Source organism: Lepisosteus oculatus, chromosome 16, assembly GCF_040954835.1.
Source record: "Lepisosteus oculatus isolate fLepOcu1 chromosome 16, fLepOcu1.hap2, whole genome shotgun sequence".
NCBI lineage: Eukaryota > Metazoa > Chordata > Actinopteri > Semionotiformes > Lepisosteidae > Lepisosteus > Lepisosteus oculatus.
The window spans coordinates 17429553-17445490 of record NC_090711.1 but is presented as its reverse complement, the minus strand read 5'-3'; the positions used below and the strand labels follow the sequence as shown (position 1 = coordinate 17445490).

Genomic DNA, 15938 nt, shown 5'->3' with positions numbered 1-15938 from the left:
AGCCAGAGATCCAGACAGGGAGTGAGCTACTGAAGCCAGACCGTAATCCAAAAAAACGTAGTCGAAAGAGCCATCCGAGAGTCCAGGGGAAGCCAGTAATCCAGAACAGGGAGTGAGTACCGAAGCCAAGCCATAATCTGAAAAAAACGAAGTCCGAAAACCAACAAAGTAACAAGAGGAAGAAGGCATAGCACAACTAAGAAGCTCAAAAGGAAAACCCAATACTGAGCGAGGAGGGAGGGAAAGACTAGTGCTTAAATACAAAATGAGACGGAGGTGTGGTGGTGAATAAGTACACTGATAGGTGGACTGATGAACTAAGACTACGCCTTCTTTTGCCTCTTCCGTTGCTGGGAGGCAGGGATCGTAACACAGAGCACATCATGTGTAATTGAAATGTACATGCATTTAAATGCATTTGTCCTGGACTTGTTTTACTTTCCAGAATGTGTTAAAGGAATGGTAATCAACTACTTCAGGGACTTATAAATGTGCTTTGCGCTACAGGATTATACAAGAGGCTGGCAGCAACTGGAAGTTTGAATAACAGTGGGATGTTCCTTCTCTCCAATTCTGTTCGTGGTGGCCTTTGAGATCATTAGGTGGCATAAGGCTAACATCAGGGCAGAGGTTACCACTACCGACAGCCTGCATGGAAGACCTCACGAGCTCACTGAGGACAGCAGCATGCACAGCCAGATTGTTGAGGAGAATGGATGAGCTGATCACTTGGGCATGAGTGAAGTTTAAGCCAAGTAAGTCCAGATGCCTGTCAATCAGGAAGGGGATAAGGATGAGATCTCCATTTCGGTAGGCGGAGAGCGCATTCCCCTGATTGCAGAGCAACCCACCCAAGTCTTGGCAGATAATAAATATTAATGCTATTATATGGTATACTATTATATAGATATTAATGCAGCAGAGATATCAGATTACTGGAAAGTACAAGGTGTGGTGCTACCAATTTATACTGTACCAAAGGATAATGTGAATATCTGTGAGATGACCTCAACAATAATTGAAAAAATAGACATAAAAGCCAACATTTACAATTGAAAGTAGCTAAACCTCCCACAATGTCTCTCAGAGATGGGCCTCTTTGGGAGGAACTCTCTCTAGCTTCCTATAAAATCCATAAGTGTAGGCTATAAGCAGGAGAAGAGCAGGCTAATCATGGAACTGAGAGAGTCCAGCAACCAGACACTCAGAGGTGTCAATGTCCAGGTGCATACTGGAAGAAGTTGGAGGGCACAAGATTAAATGCAGAAGACAGTGAACAGGCTGCAACACAGGGAGGTGGTTGGATCAATCCAAACAGGTCAAGCAGGACTAGGATGGAGACAGACTTCGCATGTGGTCCAAAGCCAACAAGAACGATTGGAAAGAGATGGTGGTCATGGAGGTCAGAAAGATGGAGAGGATAAAAGCAGTTTCACAAGGCCAACAGGGAAGCTGTACTAAGTGTGAGACTGTGGTGAACAGGAAAATCATCTGGAGGACATGTGGAAGGTCCCAGTTAACACACCTCAGTTATCTGATCAGGGCGACCTATGATATCTTGCCTTGCTCCAAGAAACCCCACCTATGGTACAGGATGGAGGAGCCCTGCCATCTTTGTGACACCCCCAATAGAAACCTGCAGCATATTCTGACGGGCTGCAAGAATGCAAATCTGTAGCACGGCACTGTGCCCTGATATAGTGGTGTGGACAGAAGAGACCAAGACTGTACTCCTTGTAGAACTGACAGTCCTGTGAGAGGAGGGTAATAGACGCCGCATATGAGAGGAAGAGGCTGAGGTACTCTGAGCTCACAGCAGAATGCAGAGAAGGTGGCTGGAGACAACACTGGAGACCTGCCCTGTGGAAGTGGAATGCTGAAGCTTTAAAAGTACATCAATGTTACACCTCCTCGGGGATGTGGGAGTGGCAGTAAAGCACCTAGTGGAGGAGGTGGAAAAAGGAAGCTTCTACCTATGGCTGAGGAGAAGAGATAGGACCTGGGGGCAAGAAAAAAACTAATTAGGGAGAGGCCAGCTGCAGGGGGTGACAGGGAGACATCCCTGTCACTGCCCCACCACTAGGAGATGTACCGCGGTAAGGGGGCGAAACATTGATGAATGGTGGTCCCCTGGCTAGCCTCTAAGCACTGTAGGAGGTGAGGCGGGCAAAAGCCACATAGCCACACCTGTATAGACGACAGATATTCAACTATTTTTCTGGCTGCTCTATTTATCTTCAGATAAAACTAAAGGAACTGAACACAGTATCCAAGCACAGTGAAACCACGATGACTTGCAATGGACTATATATTTAAGACATTCCCTACAAGGCCTAATTTTCTGTCAGGATTTTTGGTGAGCATTACACAATGAAGGGGGAGAAGAATCAGACTTATAGTGACAAGATGCTACCTGCACTCTACTATGAGGTTCTGGTCTTCACAGTTTTTTTGGACCATTTATCAAGACAGATATGCTCTAGGTCCTTCAGGCACTTTGTTTTCCATGGGTGGTTTGCCTTCTTGACTTTGAACAATAAATGGTTATAATAAATTGAATTGAGGTCTAAGGACTGAGGTAGCTAGTTAAGGATGTTAATTTACTCTGTTAGGTTAATCAGTTCTTTGATGTGGATAAATGTTTTTGATCATGATCATTTTACATTATCATGTGTAATTTTGCATTGTAACTAGCTGGTGTAAGATATTGGTTTACCTTCCGGAATCAGATGCGTTACAGCATTTCAGTTAGTGGTGTGTCTTTTGTTGTACAGTGGTGCACTGACTACATTGAATTTTAAACTATTTTCTGTTAGTTTAGTGACTGTTATGCAGTGTATGCTGTTGTTATTGGACTGTGACATTCAGACACATTGTTTTGCTAACTAACCTTGCTAACAAAGAACAAAGACTTAACTAAGAACAAGCAATGTGGCAATTTCACTGTACTCCACTGTGTGGTGGCCATTTTCTCAGCATTATCTCAAGAAGGAAAAGGAGTCTTTCTGTGGGGCTCCGGCAGTGTTAATTCAGTCACCTGATTTAGTCATAATCTTAGCCAAGTCGACTAAAATGTCTTTTAGTCATAGCCACTTTCTAGTCATCCACTTTTACTTTAGTTGAATAATTTTGAATATAATTACTCTTACTTTCAGTCAACTGAAACAGAATTAGAATAATACAAATACAAGAAATAATTGCACAATAAAGGATTAATAACAATCTTATGCAGAGACACCCAGTGAGTCTGGCCTAATAAGAAAATCTCTTTTGGCACTGTTAATAATAATTATTTTTGTAATGTTATTTTTTAAAGTAACTTTTTTTAAAGTTTCAAAGCAATATTATTAAAAATGTTTTCAGTAGACGCTCATACCAATATTGAATTTGCAACATCTATAGGGGAATTATTGCATGAGTAACTTAAAAATATCACCCTCAGGACAAGTAATATATACATTCTTTAACTCACTGGTATAATATTATTAATAACTAGCCCTTTTGATATAAAAAACTAGCAATGTGTAATACTTGTCTAAGTGCTGATGACATCATTCTAGTATCATGCTTACAAAATGAGAGCCCTGCACCTTCACTTCTCACATGCTTTTCTGAAAAAAATAAGACAGAATGACTCCATGAGCTGAAAAAATATTAGCGCTATGATAATATTTTCCTGGTAAGGTTAACAACCAGCCACCTAAACAACTCACATGTAATTAAAGAACATTCTTTTCTGATGGCCATTACAGGTTGACTTTAATGGCATCACACAGCTGAAATGCAGTGTGCCCAGTGTGTTCGACCAACTCACATTTTAAAAGAGTAACTTACCTTTTATACATTAATCTCCAGCCAAGACAAAAACAGTAATTTGCTAATATGCAAACTGTAAAATAAAGTTTCTTCTTTAGTTTTCTGTTTAATTTGTTGACTAGCTACAATATTGAAAAAAAGTTTTTTCAATGCAAATGCCTCTGGGTGCTGCCATTCATACAGTGTATGACGCTTCAATTTTGTTGTAGTTTTCAACTCATAATGTAGCCAGGTTCAGTTTATCTTAGTAATGTTTTACAATAGCTTTTCCTGTTTTTTCCAGGATACGTTCAGCTGCCCCAGAGCAGGTCAAGAGTTGAAGATATGTTACTGTAGTTATGTAACCAGATATTACTCTTCGTGAGCATTTGTGAAAGTGAAAATCCTAAATTTTGTCAAACCCTGGTGATTGAACATGGTTCTTTTTGTTAAAATGTTACTAACCCTGAATGATAACTATCCAATGGAAAACATGGCTCAAATGGCCTCCTGCTGTTTGTAACTGTTTATATCTTCCTATTCTACCATGTGAAATGTCTTCATCTGGTAAAAAAAACTTCAAATTGTGTTTACTTTGTGTAGTTTTTTATTTTTTGTGTAACCCCCAGACACTAGCATCATGACATTAAGATGTAATTATGTAGTACTGTAGCTAAATTTTGACTTATATGGATGGAATTTATATTTAATGGTTAATAAAAAAAGTTTAATTAAACCACAGAAATGGTTTCACTTATTTTCTATTGTCACAAACTTATTAATAGTCCTTTCAATTTTTTACATTGGAGTAATAAAGACTTGTTTAATAAGAACCAGGTCTGCTCCATAGCTTGTAATCACAAAACCTACTTGGCTTTTATTTCATTATGTATCAACATCTCCATTTTTGCAACACAGAATAGCATTATTGTACCCTTTCAGATCACAAAAGCTAAGCCGGACAAGGTATGTGCTGGTACTGGAGTCAAACAAGGAAATCCAGTTTACTGCAGCAGTGCTTACAATACAGTAAAGTGTCACATTTCCCTGTGGACAAGAAAATCCTTCACAAATAACCCCTGTTAAATTTATCTATGCAATTGGACTTTCTGGCCTCCCAAAGGTTTCTCCTTAATTCAACTGGTGAGGCAATTTCTCACTTTAGTCTTCCAGAATTACATTATAGTGGAGCTGCTGACTGAATATGAAATTGTCATACATGACCCAACTGACAGAGGAAATATGCTCCCTCTAATATGTAAAGTTTGGAAATGAATCAATACTAAATTAAGCTCTATTAAGTACCAAGACTTTTATTAACAATAATCCAGTGCTCCGGGGGTTGGGGCAATATTACTGATACATCTATTGCATAATTTATTTTAAACTATTTATGTCAGAAGAAAAGTAATATGACTTCTTATTTGTTTGTTTCTCTTCCTCTATTTTTTTTTTGTTGTACTCACTTGTCTGTGAATGCTTTGACGAATCCCTTGTCATCTCGTGCATTGATGGTGTATGTTTCTCCCATCCCATTGGTCGCTACAGTGAAGGGGATGATGAAATCTTTTCCAGGCTCCAGAGTTGTGTTGGCCTGAGCCTTTGAGGTGAACAATCTACGTTATTTCACCAGTGAATCACCCCACAAAGTAATACAATCATGCCAGCACTATAGTTACTCTCAACTGCTTAGGATATGTTTATTGCATGCTAAGGACATCAGACTTCTTTTCTCTTAATTTTAACCCTATGAGGTCACAGGAAACAAAAACATATAAAGAATGAAACTTAAAAGACAGTATCTGTATCTGTCCTGTTTAAATAAATTGTAAATAGACAAATTTCAGTTGAACATTTGTTTGCCCAACCTTACCCATCAAACTGCTGGTAAGAGTGTTTACTTGCCTTGACCTCAATGCTGGTGGATGTGAATTGAGTGTTGGATTGCCTCTGGAAGGGTGTGGATGAAGTATTGTCCACCCCAATCAGTAAGACACTGAACTGCCCTGCAGGTACACTGGGCACTGACACCAGATATTCTCTCCTGTCATTCCTGTCCAGTGGAGTAATACTGCCCCTCTGCACTCTTGAACCAGAAGCTGACACCAGAGAGACCTCTGAAACTCTCAGAGACTCAGAGCCCGTTACTGACACTAATAGAGTGGCATTCTTGCCTGTGGAAAAAAAAATGAGAAAGGCTGAGAGGTAGATTATAGGTGACTATTAGGATAATCACAAAATTACATACAGATATTGCACACATTTCCAGAAATCATAATTGAAAAATATCAATGTATTTGAATTATTTACATATCATAATAAATATAATGTTTTTCTGTTCATGCTAAACTCCATCTTCTACCTGGCAAGATTGCTATGCTGTGTTGCTAAATTTAACCAAATTGAATTTAATACATGCAGTTTATACTACTAATACTACTGCAGTTGAATGAATGAAGCCCTAAATCCTGAAAAGCAGCAGTTTTAAGTTGGAGAATCTACTTGGAGATTAAAGTGGTCTGTTATGTCAATCTAAGAAACTGTTATGTTCTGCTAACGTAGGAAAAATATCAAAATATTTTTAGAAATGAAGATGAAAGAGAGAGTGACACAGGTAAACTTTGTGTCAATACAAAAAAAGAAACTTAATAGAACACCAAAGCAACCATCAGCATTTCACTTGTTATGTACCCATTTTCACCTGAAACAACTTACTTTCCTATCTTACCAACTTGGAGGCGCCCCTCGATCAATGCCAAGCCAGGGTGAGGTCCCTGAAAGAGCTGCACAAAGGAATACAGGAAACCGATGACACTCTGACCTGTGAACAGACACAGTCATCAGCCCAAATAAATTAGATGCAAAGTCTTCAATCGAATTATCAGGATCTGAAAACTTTCAAAAACCCTTCATTTGTTGGCGGTTATTGTAATAGAAATGTGCTAAATACAGCTTTCATGTTTTATATTTTGTGTTGTGAGGCTAAGCCAAGCTGGCGGAGATCTGCAGTCCGAGGAATCTGAAGCAGCTGACCATTTGCCCTCAATACTGATTGGGGCGAGATTCCCTCTGGGTCTCCTGAAGTTCACAATGAGTTCTTTTGTCTTGTTCATCCTTATTAGGGGCTCTACCTTGTTGTAACAGAAAGAATAAGGTTCTGGATCCCGAGATGAAGTTAAACAGATGAGTTTATTCCATGCAAGGAACAATAAAGCCGAAGTCTTGTTTCCCACAAGAAACAACAAAACCGGAATATTGTTCAAGGTGCTGCTACAAACTTCAGGTTTATATAGTCCTTCCTTGCTGCTTCGGACGTCATTCGTTATTATGGTAAAGGGGGAGGTCACGTGTTTCACCAGTTAAACAGCCTTTTGGCCAAATGGTCAGGGATTAAGTCCCCAGGGGTTTTCCTAACTGGCATCTGGAATCCTTATCAGTTCTCACTTTCCTGCCATAAACTCCTGTTGCTTAGAAGTCTAATTTTCAGGCAGAACTGACTTAAGTTAACCCTTTTCACATCTTGTCTTACTTCAACCTTACTCCTTTATACAGAGTCAACATTGTGATCAGCTCCATAACTGTGGTGTCATCAGCTAACTTAATAATGTGGTTGCTGTTGTAAATAGCTGTACAATCATAGGTGAACAAGGAGTAATAATAATAATAATAATTGCTTACACTTATATAGCGCTTTTCTGGACACTCCACTCAAAGCACTTTACAGGTAACAGGGACTCTCCTCCACCACCAACGTGCAGCATCCACCTAGTGTACATTCTTGTACCTGTGGTGTACCCATCATGAACTCCAGTATCCAGTTGCAGGTGGAACTGCAAAAGCCCAGATTCCAGATTTTCAGGACCAGCTTGGAGGGAACAATTGTGTTGAAGGCTGAGCTGTAATCTATAAACAGCATCCTAATGTAGATGCCCTGCCTGTCTAAAAGTTCCAGTTCGCTAGGGCTCCAGCAGGAGCTTTGCCTGTGGCTGTGCTGTCTGGAGGATTCCAGTGGTTGAGAGAGAAGCTCAGCAGATGTCTCCTTGCCCAGTCCTGATGGTGCCTGGAAATCTGGTTCTGTCTTTTTCCAGACAGTGCTTCCCCTGAGGACTGTCTTCCAGGAGACCAGGTTGACAGTGCAAAAGTGGCCTGGTCTGTGGTCCCCTATTGGGAGTTTCCTGCCGGCCAGGGAGGTCAGACTCCTCGTTCCTGCAATGCCTTTTAGATGAAACACAGCTCTGGACTTTGGTGGCTCATTTCCATCCTGCACCTCCCCTTCCTGCTCTCCAGTCAGTCAATCTGCTTATTTGCACCCTGGCCAACTCCAGCAGGCTGTCCTCCATCCCACTATCCAAATCTGATGAGAGTAACACCCTGCAGCCAACTCCATCCCCAGACTCGAGGAGACAGTGTCACCTCAGGCTGGCTTGGTGCCACATTGTCTTGTGCCTGTGGTGTGTGCCGGAAGCCTAGCTATTGGGTCTGTAACACCTACATGTCCAGGGGCAGCACTAGTCATGACACCCAGAAATGGAACCAAGGGGCTCTGTAGCTGTAAGGCAGCAACGCTAACCACTGTGCTACCATACACACCTTACCTAGTTATAATTTTGAAGAACTTCGCAACACAAAATCATCTCTGTAAACAGTGTCACGAACAGTTCTTTCCAGGCCCTATGCAGACGACACAATGGGGAAAAAGTCATGCAGGAGAGGGTATGGAGACGGGGGCATGTCCAAGGGGTGCAGGTGTCCAGGGGTAGTGATTCCGGCGCAAACAATCCATGTAGAAGTCCAAACTGGTAATCCAAGACAGAAGCTAAAGTCCATGGCCAGGCAATCCATCCGGGGGAAAAAGAACGGGAACCGGGTTGGAACCGGCGGGGGGGATCAGCAACAGAGTTAAAACCATAATGCAGCAGACGCAGCAGGACCCGGGCTCTCACGAAACGGGATTTAATGAAGAGCCTCGAGTGACGTCTGCGTCTGGCTTTTAAGGTGGAACTGAAGTGGGGCTGAAATAAGGAACAGGTGTGGGTAATGGGACAGAACGAGGAAGGGCTGGAGCGCCCTTAGGAGGAGGAGTAGCGATCGTGACAAACAGTCTCTAATCCTTAAAAGAGAGAATTCTTAAGAAATAAACCAAGAAGCCAAAGAAAATAATTACTATACAGAAATGTGTAGTGATGCCATGAAAACAATACCCAGCACTCTTACCTTGAAAAGTCATCTTCAACTTCTACAAATAATGCAAGTTGTATTATACACAACATCATATCCTTAATTCAAAAGATGTAAAACTGCATTCACGATCATACAAAACCACAAACTCCATTAATTCTAGCATTAATGAGAGACTGAGAGAGCTCACCTGTGACTTTGATGCTGCAAGGCCTTGAGGATGTGACATTGATCTCCCACAGTCCAGTCTGGTTCTCCAGGTACACAGTGTATAAATTCCCCACAGCATGCAGCCTGCCTAAAGGTCCTTCTATCACAGAACTGTTCTGAGATAAACCTGCAGGAGTCACATTACAATAAACACAACACTTGTTTTGAGTTGTACAGGACAGAGGAAAAGTGTGTCATTATAGAGATGAGATGTTATGTATTGTCTGCTGTACAGAACAGCAATAACATGTTGTTGTGCAGCAATAACAAGTTGTGAGGTCCTTTTGCTGATAAATGTTAGAGGTGAAGTATTTTGACTGTAGTAGAGGACTGACATCAGACATTATTGGTGGTGTTACCAGTGATTTGTTAATACGTAGAATAGAGTGTGTTACTCATTGTAACAGTTTTCAATGGAAAGACAAACTGTGTTGTAAAGGACAGAGGTGTTATTTGCTTGTTGTATTAGGATGGTGATAGTGTTTGTTCCCAGAGGACAGAAATGATTTTTATAAAGGAAATGTTGAATTCCTTTTTCTGTAAGAAATAAACAGTTTTATATTTTTCATTGCAGTTTCTGCTAACACCAAAAAAATGTTTAGTTTGAGCTTTTAAGTTTTGATTAAATGCCTGCTTAAATGTTTTTCCTAGATCATTTCTAAGTCACCAAAATAAGACACTGTTGGAAGGGGCCGATTCTTTTTGCAAGACACAATGTAGAAGAAGGAAACCTTAGCTCCTTTAAAAAATCAAACCATCTCTTTTTCTCACTCTTTCCCTGGTACCCCGGTCTCCCAGAAACTTGAATGTAGGTGGTGTGTTTCTGGCATGCACATACATTTGCAAAGGTTTGGGCACCCCTGGCCAAACTACAGATTTTGTTGATTTTCTAAGTGAAAAGAAGTAAACACAACCTCTGCAGCGAACAAAATAAAATTTGACATATTTTTGCAAATTGTAACGCACAGTTACTATTTGTTGAAATAAATTAGCTAAATTTAACAGATTGAAACAAATAAAACAGTAAATGTGGCATGTAGAGGCATGTACAAAAGTTTGGGCACCCTATCAGTCAGTACTTAGTAACACCTCCTTTGGAGTTTGCATTAACTCCTTTGCACTTAGAAAACCAACAAAACATGTTATCTGGCCAGGGATGTCCAAATATTTGCATACAACTGTATCATTATCAGGCTTGGAACAAACACACTGTCTGAATATAAGGATACGATAGAGTCTGCTAGATCCAGAAACTTCTGTCACATCATTGACAATAACCATAATAACCCAGCCAAACTGCCCCACCACATTACCCGCCTCATTGCAACTTTGCAACATATTTTTTTGTTTATGTTTAGTATCCAGAAAGGCACTATATACAGTAAGTGTATTTATTCTTTTCCTTATTTTTCTTATTATGTATTGCCTTTTGTATAGGTTAGAGGTGATGTGTTGCCTTTTAAACAGGGCAGAGATGAAATGCTATTTTTCCTTACCTGCAGGGCTGTGCAGTTTGAAGTTGAGGAAGCTCCCTGTGATGTAGAGAGTGAGGTTACTGACCGAGGGGTCAACATAGAATGAAAATATTTCCTCTGTTTTTCCTGGGTCAGTCACAGACTGGAACAGTGTCACCTAGAATCAGAGATCAATAAATGTTTAAGTGGATGAATACCATAAAATGAAAATGACCAAAATGTGATATCAATTATGAAGTTTAACCATTTCACTAGAAAGCAGAAACATCTCAGCAGACGTATAATTTGTACTTACATTAAAGTAAACAAGCAAGGAAAGCTTTGTTTATCTTTATTACAGCTAATCAGTGTGACATAGCTCTAGACACATAAAACTTAAAAAAGTAATAAAAATGACTGTCCTTAGCAGTAACCACTTGCACTACTTACAGTATATGTGTGGACTTTGATTCTCACCAGTGTCTGCTTGCACTTGTTGTCTTTTTTTGTTTTCCACTTCTGCCCTCTGAATCTGCACTCTAATTCCCCTAGCAAAACTAGCTCTCTGCTCCACACAGGCAACAGGCACTCTACTCAATTCCCTAATATTCACATATTCCCCAGTATATCAGAGGAATGAATGTACTAAATATCTGCATTTGTTCTTGAGACTGATTTTATGTTTCCACATCCTATTGCTTTTCCAATTATTCTCTTCATGTGCAACACATTTCTATAATAGGACAGTCACAATAACATTGATCTTGACACCATGTAAGAATGTAAGGTGAGAAAAATCTGAAAGGGCTCTCTATTGGATCTCACTGGCAATAATCACTAGTCCAAAAAATCAGCACAGAGATTAAATATCCCTGTAGATAAACTTTCTAAAGACAAAAATAATCTATTAATTAAATGCACCATTATAAAGCAGACAAAAATAAACAAACTCTTTTTTTATCACAAATTTACTTTCAGCACACACAATGGCATTCAGTAATAATAGATATAGGTATGTATAGGTATATAGAAAGAGAAAAATATTGTTAGAGCTTTGACTGAGAAGTTTCTCTTAGATTTAAGATAAATTGTAACACTTGTCAAAGTAAACACTTCTATTTTCAAAGCAGAGAGGATGTTTGTTGAAATGTGGAGGTCCCTTGTTAAGAAACCAACATACCTAAGGATACCTAGGTAAGCTTTGGATTGATGATTGTCAACAAGCAGTACAGAAACACACCATATAAGATCACATTAAGAGCACAGGGCGAACAATGAAAAGAAAGAAGAAGCAGGAAAGAAGAGAGAGAGAAGAATGGAGTCTAGAGGCGCTGGAACTTGTACCAGACGAGAGCCCCTACTTCACGATCATCCAAACAAAACCTGACTGGAGCTATCTCAACCTTGCTAGAGAGAGCTTGCTGTTCTGTGTTGTTAGGGAACTTGGGTTCCTGGGTAAAAATATGTCTTTCCTGCTGAAGGTGTTTATTTTAGAAAAGGGAGATAGGATCCCATTTGTTTTGCTGCACCCAGATTTGTGGCACAGAGATTTAACTGCAGGTTGTATTGCATTTACTGTACTAAAAAGACAGTTTATCTCTTATGTGGCCTCTGTAGGCATTAAGAGTTTCATGCTTAGTAGACATATGGGGTTTTTCTGGGTGATCGGAATGTTAGGCCTCTGAAATGCTTTATCTGTAAATACTGTACATAGAGTAACTTGTGTGCTGTATGTTTTGTTGTGTGTAGTGTAGTTTGTGTCTTGTCATTAAAATAAGCATTTGTTTAACCAAGTGTGTCTGGATTATTCCTCTTTTCACCAAAGCTGTGCCAGAAATAAAGAATTCATGTGCCTCTAATTATACCAGCCGGGTATATTCTGTAGAAACCACTTACAAGTTGGGGGTTATGGATAATTATTGTACTTATTGACTAAGCTGCTCGGTTAATTCCTGATTTCACAATTTGTGGAACCCCCATTTGTAATTATCTTGCCAGTGCAACCTCTGATAAACTGAGATGCAACACTGAAAGCATGTTTTACCAGAGCAGCACTGGAGGAAATGATGGCAGAGGCCTCCGACAGTTGACCTTTGCTGACGCGTACTGCCTGCCCCCCTGATGTCTGTGCCAGGTCCTGGTACAGCAGGGCTGCATCTTGAGAGAGTCGACCTGCAATCAGCTGCCCGTGTTCCTGACTACTGCTGCTCCACCGTCGCCGCCGAGACAGGCCGGCTGTGAGCAAGAAGCTGACCTGGAGGTACAAACAGAGAGATGGTTAAAAAAGCAGAGAAAGTGCTTTAGCTGGAGTGTCCAGAAAAAGAGTTATATAAATGAAAGTTATTTTTATTAGTAGTAGTATTAATATTGATAATAATTAACAATAATATCATTAAATAATAATAATAATAATAATAATAATAATATGTTCAAGTAGGTAGCTGCAAATCTCAGTATTCAGATCCAGACTGAAAACCTATTACTTCAGCCTAGCCTACTCACACCTTACATCATGGCTGCTGGTGCTGCTGTACATACCACTGTGTGTCTCTACAGTATGTTTGCCCACCAGGTAGATACATCTGTTTTGACCAAACCATCCAATTCTCCTCCCCACATGTCTGGATGGCGCCCGGGCTGGGCACCATCTGAGTTGGATGTTGCATTACTGCCATTGATCCAAGAGAGGCATTGTGGATATGGCTATCGTTTAGGAGGATTTGCTGGTCTACAGAGAACTGCATGGAGTACTGGCACACAGAAGGACATAATGGACTTAATACTCATTTAGTACTTTTTTTAATTGTATAATCTTAGCATGTCCAGAGTGCTTGGGCAGCCAGTTGACCCTAAAGGTTTCTTTTCTCCTTACTGAAGAGTTTTTGGTTCCTCTCCTCTGATGTCTTCTGGCTTTTTCTCTTCCTGAATTGTACTGTTATGTACTGTCACACAGCTTTGTTAAGGGCCTTGGGGCAACCTTGATGTGAAAGGCGCTATATAAAATACATTGAATTCCATTGAACAGTTAAAGGTTTATTCCATGCTGAAAGGAAGTGAACAGAGACACAGTGGAGCAGGTATGACAGGTATGAGAGAGAGAGGGAATTAATGAATTAATGAGCAGTTAATGAAGCAGGGGAGAACAAAAGACAGGGTAGTTGAGAGGAGGTGGGAAGCAGGAGAGAAGGAGTGTTCCTGGCAGAACTGTGAAGTCAAAACCTGCTGATGAATAGAAAGGATTAGAAGGAGACAAATCTGTTCTTAAGGCAAGGAGGGAGGTGTGATAATACAGGATCATTTTGGTTTCAGATGTCTTTCTGGAAAGATGTCGTGCAGATGTGTGGATGTACTTCTGTACAGATGTTGTCATTATCATTCCTAAAGGCTAATGTCTGAAATCTAGCCTAATGCAATCACATATATATCTGCAAAGGACTTCTGTTTCTCTTAATCAGGACACACATTTAGAACTACTGACCACAGATTTGGTGCTCTCAATCAGTGCAATGATGGTGCTCTTCAGGTAGGAGTCCTTCGCTGAGGCATCAGTGAACACATAGATCTCCGAGGAAGGGGGGGCACTGGTGAGGGCCAGCTGAAAACCGTACACAGGCAGAATAAATCAATAAAATCAATCAATAAAAAAATCAGTAAGGTTACAAAGAAACACATTTGCACTTAAATGCAAGGTTATGAACAGTATGAAGCATCACAGACTTCTTCAGAATCAACAGTAAAACATGAACCAGTGGACAGTAGAGGAAACTAAACTAAGGAAATGCAAGTTTCACAATTTTACACAAAGGGTTGTGGGAGTATGGAACAAGCTGCTCCGCCACGTTGTTGAAGCTCATACACCTTTTATCAAAAAATGATTCCAGGTCTGTTGCTCTCATTTACAGTAAAATCCATTTGAATATCACTAGATGGCGGATCTCCGTTTTCTGTATATTCAGACAATGCTTTTGCTTGCTGTTGTTTCTGGAAAATGACATTAATCTCCATATGCTTATGATATTTGAATGATTGTCTACATTTCCCCCAGTAAATCATATAGAGTGTCATTATGGGCCAACCCATGTGTCTGAACAAAGTGCAATATCAGTCTGGTGCTGTTAGATAGACCTGACTTGAGTAACATGCCTTTCTGACCACACACTCATCTTTTATTATTTTATTATTCCTGGGTGCCCACAGAAAAGTCACCATTCTCACTGGATTGTGAATGTGATTTCCACATTCTAAACATCGCTAAGTCCTACAGGGGGTTGAAGTGCACACCAGTGAAAGCATGATTAAATTATGTGTCCTACTTCAGAGTACTTTTCTGTATAGGAACAAGTAATAGGTTTATTCCATGCTGAAAAAAAGGAGAAAGAAAACACAACCTTTCGGCCATGGAGACTTCTTCAGGTGTGAGCACCTGAACTACTTTTCTGTATGAAATCTATGTTACAACTTATTCAAACATATATCTGAGATTCAGACTAGCAGTGACTGGGTCCTTGAACCACTCAGTGTCACACTTGTGATAAGCCTAGTTGTCACAAACACTCATTCATTCTTTCACCAAGTGATATCTAATTGGCGGATGGCTACTATCTTCCTTCAGAGAACCTGGGTTACAAGAATAATGAAATGCAGGTACATACACAGATTCAAAATGTCAATGTAAAAGCAATTTATAAAATATGCTGTTATTTACTACATGTAGTTATGTTCTGCAGCACTTTTGAGCTTACCCCTTATGAACCACACTTTAAATCCAATCGCACACAAGTCTCCTCATATTGTCCTGTAGATCTGGAGTTCATATGTTACTAAGATGCCACATGTGTCTATAGGGGTCTGGATAATTGTTCAACAAGGAGTCAAGGCGTGGAACGAAAGAAGAATATGACAGAGGTTCAAAATTGTTGATTGGTGGTTCAAAAAAATTGGATGTATGTGATACTCAGTTTGACATACCGTACTGCATCTGTGATGAGAAAAGGGCTGTGCGCCTTCAAGCTTTGTTTTTACTGTACCTTCATGGGCTTTCTGACTGGGAGATAACATGCTGATTTTAGCTGACTCTGTGAGGACTTATATATATATAGTCACCTGAAGGGCAGACAGACACATCTCTGGCTCATCACCTCCTCCACTGGCAGTGAGAGCATTGATCTTCTTTTTAAAAACTTCTGGGTCCTTTGTCCTTGTCACTGGTCCAAAATCTATACACACAATAGAAAATTAACGTGTCAAGCAGTATTTTCTAAAAGGCTCCAGAGTAGTCTACGCCAGTTTTAATTCTAGCCA

The 15938-nt window shown here is 40.1% G+C and overlaps 1 protein-coding gene and 1 pseudogene across 1 annotated transcript in view; one reads left to right on the top strand and one right to left on the bottom strand.

Moving 5' to 3' along the window:
* LOC107076202 (NLR family CARD domain-containing protein 3-like) overlaps nt 1-4485 on the top strand; it is a 36907-nt pseudogene extending 32422 nt beyond the window's left edge.
* The window catches only part of LOC138223343 (von Willebrand factor A domain-containing protein 7-like), a 46269-nt gene that overhangs the window by 13283 nt on the left and 17048 nt on the right, over nt 1-15938 (bottom strand). Inside the window, exons 8-15 of the mRNA XM_069179660.1 lie at nt 15741-15853; nt 14116-14232; nt 12682-12891; nt 10680-10815; nt 9164-9310; nt 6524-6616; nt 5701-5969; nt 5262-5395 (exon numbers count right to left, since the gene is read on the bottom strand). Of these exons, the coding sequence (XP_069035761.1) occupies nt 5262-5395; nt 5701-5969; nt 6524-6616; nt 9164-9310; nt 10680-10815; nt 12682-12891; nt 14116-14232; nt 15741-15853 (1219 nt within the window). The remainder of the gene's footprint in view (nt 1-5261; nt 5396-5700; nt 5970-6523; nt 6617-9163; nt 9311-10679; nt 10816-12681; nt 12892-14115; nt 14233-15740; nt 15854-15938) is intronic.